General features: G+C 44.9%; 1 protein-coding gene across 1 annotated transcript in view; it reads right to left on the reverse strand.

Annotated features, from left to right (window-relative positions):
• LRRC1 (leucine rich repeat containing 1) overlaps positions 1–3,708 on the reverse strand; it is a 197,550-nt gene extending 193,842 nt beyond the window's left edge. The window contains exon 1 of the mRNA XM_088479671.1: positions 3,118–3,708. Coding sequence (XP_088335797.1) covers positions 3,118–3,276 — 159 coding nt within the window. The 5' untranslated portion in view covers positions 3,277–3,708. The remainder of the gene's footprint in view (positions 1–3,117) is intronic.
• Positions 3,709–6,000: the final 2,292 nt, after the last annotated feature.

Genomic DNA, 6,000 nt, shown 5'->3' on the forward strand with positions numbered 1-6,000 from the left:
GAAAACAGCATTGTGCCTATACTGTTGTCGGATTTATGCTTGCACCCCTGGAGGGGTGTGAGCAGAAATCCTTAACAGCGTGCAGATTCGAAATGCTCTGGGAGCTCCCTCCTGGCACTATTTAGTTTGCATTCAATTGAATCTAGCCCATTGTGACTAGAACAAATCGCATACATTAACTATTGCTTTTAACTTTTAATTCTGACTTTGAAGTGAACAGGACACCAGGTTCTAAACAGTCTATTTTATTAATAATAAAGTAAAATGATTCAAATGGGTACAGGATCCAGACAGTCAGAATACCAACTGAGGCATCCAGACAGTCAAAATTCTGACACATTTCTATAAGTATTATAGCCCTTACCGTTGTTCTCCCCCAAACCTAACCCACCCGTCCAGCAGTCTAACCATAACCCTCCCGTCCCGAAACCTAACCCTAATGCTCCCCCTGACCCTAATACTTACCTCCACAATCTGTTGGGATGCCACGGTTCATATTGTGACAGTTGGCATCTTGACTGTCAGGATGCTGACCACATCTTGTTTCGAAGTCCAATTGCCCAATAGAAGTGACATGCTTTATAAAAATGACCCAGCAAATTCTCCCAATATAAAAGGATTACCTTGCATAGTTGATTATGTAACAAACTGCAAACATACAGCACACAAATTTCAGAAATTGATACAGTAGGTAAATGGTGAATAATGAGGAGTCAACTATACATTTTCTTCAGTGTTTTAGTATTTAGTTAATTGTTCCAGTTAAAGTACAGAATAGCAGTAACTTAGGTTACATACCAAGGACATGTCCATTCTTGACCTAATAAAAGGTATTTAAAACTATCCAAAACAGAACACTATCATATGAAGCAATGTACAATATGATAATAAAAAAAATATTTGGAATAGTTCCTCTAATTCTGGATTGCATCTAATAAGCTACAGAATGAAAAGAAGTACATATCATAGTAACAATAATACTTAGCCATACAAACATTTTCTTGCCACAGTTGATTTAATTCTGCCTCTTCACCCCAGAGGGCTTGCTCAAGTTCTCACTCTGCACAATCCCAACAGTACCAAAGCCACGTCTTTGCATCATTAAGATTATTCAATTAAGTTAAGAAAATAAACTTTCAAAAGTATACTTATAAGATGCATCTACTTACTAAGAGTCAACTACCCTTTCACCATTACGATAGCAAGTTAATAAAATGCTCACTCTCAATTCAGGCCATGCACACTGCTAAAATAAGACCTTCCTGATGATGTATTTATTTCCTTTGTGTGGTCAGCTGTACAAGAGCTGCCATGGGAAAAATGGGCAAATGATAATACAGCTGATAATACCGAACACATTCCATTGTCACAGCCTTCAATTTGATAGGTCTCATTACAGCCTTTCCTTTAGGTGGGGAAGGGGTGGGGGTTTGACACCTTACTGCAGATATTGATTATGTGGGCCTTTATTTTATAGAGAAAAAAAAAAAACATAAGTCTTGGAGGTCCCCATTGGAAATAACTTCATAAGTATTTACACATTACTGGACCCTTGGGAATACAATCTATTAAAACTAAAGATTATTTGTTGGCGTTCTGTAAAAAGCAAGATATACTGGCTAAAAGGAGTTTGGAAATGTGGGTACTTGTTAATTATACAGGTACTTGACAACTTCAGTAGCACACACACAGAGGATGGAATGTGCAGTATGACGAGGACAACAAAACACATTTTTAGATTGACAGTTTAGCGAAAACCTTGTCCAAATGGTGCTTCTTTCAAGTGCAGTGGCCATCTAATTAACATGTTCCGAAATTTGCATTACATGTTATTACTACCAGGGCAAATGATTGATAAGAGTCAGTAATGTGAGATGTCGGTTAAGGCCCCCATACATTTGCGACGGATCGTCATGACGGGATCAGAAACGTCGATCTGCCGGTCGGAAATGCCGACTGGCGGCCATCGTTGTTCCGTGATCCGTTGCAGGATCGGTGAAATTCTACAAGTTAAATTTCACCGATCGGCCAATCACAATCATTTTTTGATCAGCGATCCTGCGATGCCGGCTTGCAAAATTGCTACATTGTGACGATCCGTTGCAGATGTATGGGGGCCTTTAGACATTCAAAGCTTAATGGAATATGCTGGAGCTATAAAAGTAAATGTTAATAGTAACATGAAAGACGGCAACTTCTGATAGACTTTTTTTTACTACGCATGTCGATCTGTTCTGACATACCAGAGAAGGTGGTATAGTACAGCTGACTAAAACATATTTTGGTTCTAGATAAGTACACATACACCACCACAAACTAAAATTAAGCTCAGTCAGTAAGAACAAGACCATCTTTCTCTACAGGAGTTAAAGGAAGTAGGCCAGCTAAATTAACTTTTATCAACTAATTAAGGCATTGACCTATAGTAACACTGAAAGCTAGAATGATTTACTTTTTCCCCATTTAATTGTTAAAGGCTGAAAAAACCTGTGCAAATGTAATGTACACTGACAGTGCAAAACTTGATTTAAACAGTATGGCCTATAGTGCAATAAGAACAGCAAGTCACAGCTAGCCGAGATAGTTGTCAGTGCACTGAGCTACCACTGTAATTACAAAGTACACAGTGCAGATGACAATACAGGAACAGTAATATTACCTGTAAATTCCCTCTCCCTCCCCCACACAAAACAGTAGTCAGGAACACAGGAATGTATGGCAGGAGACTCCTGTATCTTACTGATATTTGTACAGGTTCTAGGTCACATGACAGCAACAACAATTTAAACCCTTAACTATTCCACTCCAAAAGTCCTAACACTGACAGTCACAACAGGGTCACATCAGGGACCATCACCCCTCCTACATAACCCCCTTTGTGCCCATTCGCACTACCTGCGCTCCAAACGCATAAAACAAGTGATGGATGAACGTATTACAATACCTAAGTAACAACTAGTCCTATAACTACTGTATCGTGCGCAGAGGTGACTGACATGAGGCTCAGAGCCCCCATGGGACACACAACTTATCAGAGAGAGTGGCACAAGAATAGCGATGGCTGCAGGCGCCCGGGCGGGGTTATATACAGGTGGCAGCAGCAGGTCTCCTCCTCACCTTTGGCAGCTCCCTCAGCTGGTTGGCGTCCAGTAAGAGCTCCTCCAGGCTCCGGCTGTACCTGTACACCTCATCCGGCACCGCTATCAGGGAGCAGTGCCGCTTATCCACGGACTCCACATGACGGTTACACCGCCAGAGCGGGATGCAGTGGAACATCCCCGGAGAGAGCCCGAGCAGCTCGCAGTCCCACTGGGTCTGACGCCCACCAGCGTGACACCCACCGTCCCTGCCCCGGGAGTCACTAGCGCCAAACACTCCCCCAGAGCCTGCGCAGCGTCACGGTCCAGGTGAGACCACAGTAACTTTCCAAACACTCAGCGCTGCTGGCGGGCCCGCCCCTCCCCTCCTGTGTCCGGGCACAAAGCACTCCTCCTCCTCCTCCTGCACTCGCTGTAGTCTAAATCACAGGGATTACAGTAATGTCAGAGGACAACAGCGACGTGACAGCGGCTCCTGGCCCCAGGCAGCAGCATGGGAAGCGGTTCTTCTGGGATAATAGCAGCAGACTGTGGCCCTCATTTACAGACTCCTGCAGGGCCCTCCTCCTATGTGGACATGTACACATGTACCGGTGTGTGAGCGCGTCTCCTCCCCCTCTATTATCACTTCATGTCGCGGCCTCTCTTTCCCTCCTGCTATGGTGACGTCCGAGTCTCTCCCCTCCTCCTCCTCCTCCTCCGCCCTGCCCCTGGTATCAGTGCCCCAGGCGCCGCGCACACTGTGGCAGCAGCAGCCAGTGTCTGTGTAGTTATGGGAGGGGGTGACGTCTGGCTGTGTGTACAGTGTGGCACAGTGTGTGAGTCACCAGGATGCTGGGCGAGGCCTTCCCTGACAGGACACCTCGCAGTCACCACTGCTGTACTGTACCTGCTGGCAGCGACAATTGTGGGGCTAACTGAGGGAGGGCTTGGGGGACCTGCCATGGCATATAAAACAAAGGACACTCTTCACTGTACTAAGTGCAAATTAAAAGTATATATATATATATGTAGGTGCAGTGTGGAATGCTTGGTGATAGGTTGATAACTGTACAACGTTAACAGCAAGGTAAAGAATTTTGAGCAAAACCCGTCATCTATTGCTGTGTGAGTACATGAATAATCAGTGTGTCATGAGTTAAATGGGAATTCACACGCGAAGTTTGTTTACCAGAGTTTGTACTCATACTGTAGGTGCTATCTGTGCACAATTGCATGAAGGTGTGCTTCCACAAGTGCCAAGTGGATCCAAAAAAATGTGCTAATCACTAGTACTTCCCATTTGACAGCAGCATAGCAACTTGTGGTTAATGCCTGAACCCCTACATCATACCTCCCAATATGGCCCATTCCAGGAGGGTTGTGTCTAGATCCCCTTCAGTTAATGTACCTGGACGTGATGTTGAATGAGTGCCGAAGTGCGATTCCATGCCCTTAAAGCACTGTTATTTTGTCCCAAATGTAGCAAGTGGCCACCAACAGTAGACACTTGTATCCTCGCGGGTTTGCTTCGCTCGCCATGCTTTGGGCATGGTTGCTTGCTCCACTTTGTCCGCCACAGGATACTATTCTCAGTAGATGTTCACATGGATAATGAATAATAATGTCAGGGTACATTTACTGAAGGTGATCTATCACCTATCATTCCGGGAGGGAAAAAAATGCTGTGTTCCTGTACCCCCCCTCTTAATTTATGATTGCCATCACCTGTGTTGAACTAGTTAATTGATAAGAAAGGTGTTTCAATACTGGTGTAGACAATAATAAACTAAGAAGGTAGTCCAGGTACACAGCATATTGTCCCTCCTGGAATGGGTCATGTTGGGCGTTATGCCTACTAATCTGTGCTATGGGATGAATCTGAGTTCCGTACGATATACAGGCGGTGACCATCTTGACAGTCACAATTCCGTCAGCGGAATCCCAACTGTGAAAATCCCAATGACTTTTGGTTAGTATTGTAACCCTCACCATCCCCTTCGGCAGCTTAGCACTAACTGTCCCCTACCGCAGCCTAACCCTAATCTTCCATCTAGTGCATAACCCTAACTCTCAAACCTCCCTTTCCAGTGCCAAAACCTAACCCTATTACTCATCCTCAGGATTGGTCGGTATTTTGACCTGTCGGAATTCTGCTGCCGGTATTGTGACCTTCGATATAGTCACTGCCAGGATCCTGACTACATCCAGTGAATTTTCCCCATCTGCTGATGTTATAAATGTTGCAGTACTGTTGGGGCTGCTTACTGTAACCTTATTGGCTTGTGAAGCTATTGATCCGCACAGCCACCCACTACATGAGCTTAGAGCTAAAATTGAAGCAGAGCGAGAAGCAGATGACAGTGCTTGGTCAACAAAAGTGCATCCGGGGTAGTCGTTCACGGGCCCCACATACAGGGAGCCCCCACTCATAGCAACCTCCAGGGGTGGTTTGGGCGGTGGACTAATGAAGCCATCTTGAGGCTGCTGACACTCTGTTTTCTGTTGGCTGATCTTTCTCCAGACACCATACACCTTATTATTTAAGGAGCAAATCAGTGCAAGCAGATGCAGCCTTCACATGCTTCAACAGTCTTTCTGATTCACATACTTGCATTGGGACACCCCTTCCCCACCCAATAATAAGTTTTGGAATTGTGTGCTGTAGAGCTCACTGGAATCCCAGTGAGCCAAAGCCCAGTTATTGCACACTTGCCTGTTAGATCATAAAGCCACAACTTCAATTTACCTTGATCCCAGCCATTTGATACACCTGTGGTTCTCCAGCACAGCTGCAATAGCCACCTCTACACTTAAGGCAACGTTCCTGTATACCAGGCTAGAATGCGGAGACCATTGCCATCTGTGTCTGGTAGGATCCCAGCTTGTCATATGAATGTGATTCCATTGTCTGTATTGTCTG

The sequence above is a fragment of the Taudactylus pleione genome, unplaced genomic scaffold (genome assembly GCF_031769625.1).
Source record: "Taudactylus pleione unplaced genomic scaffold, aTauple2 ptg000244l, whole genome shotgun sequence".
Taxonomy (NCBI): domain Eukaryota; kingdom Metazoa; phylum Chordata; class Amphibia; order Anura; family Myobatrachidae; genus Taudactylus; species Taudactylus pleione.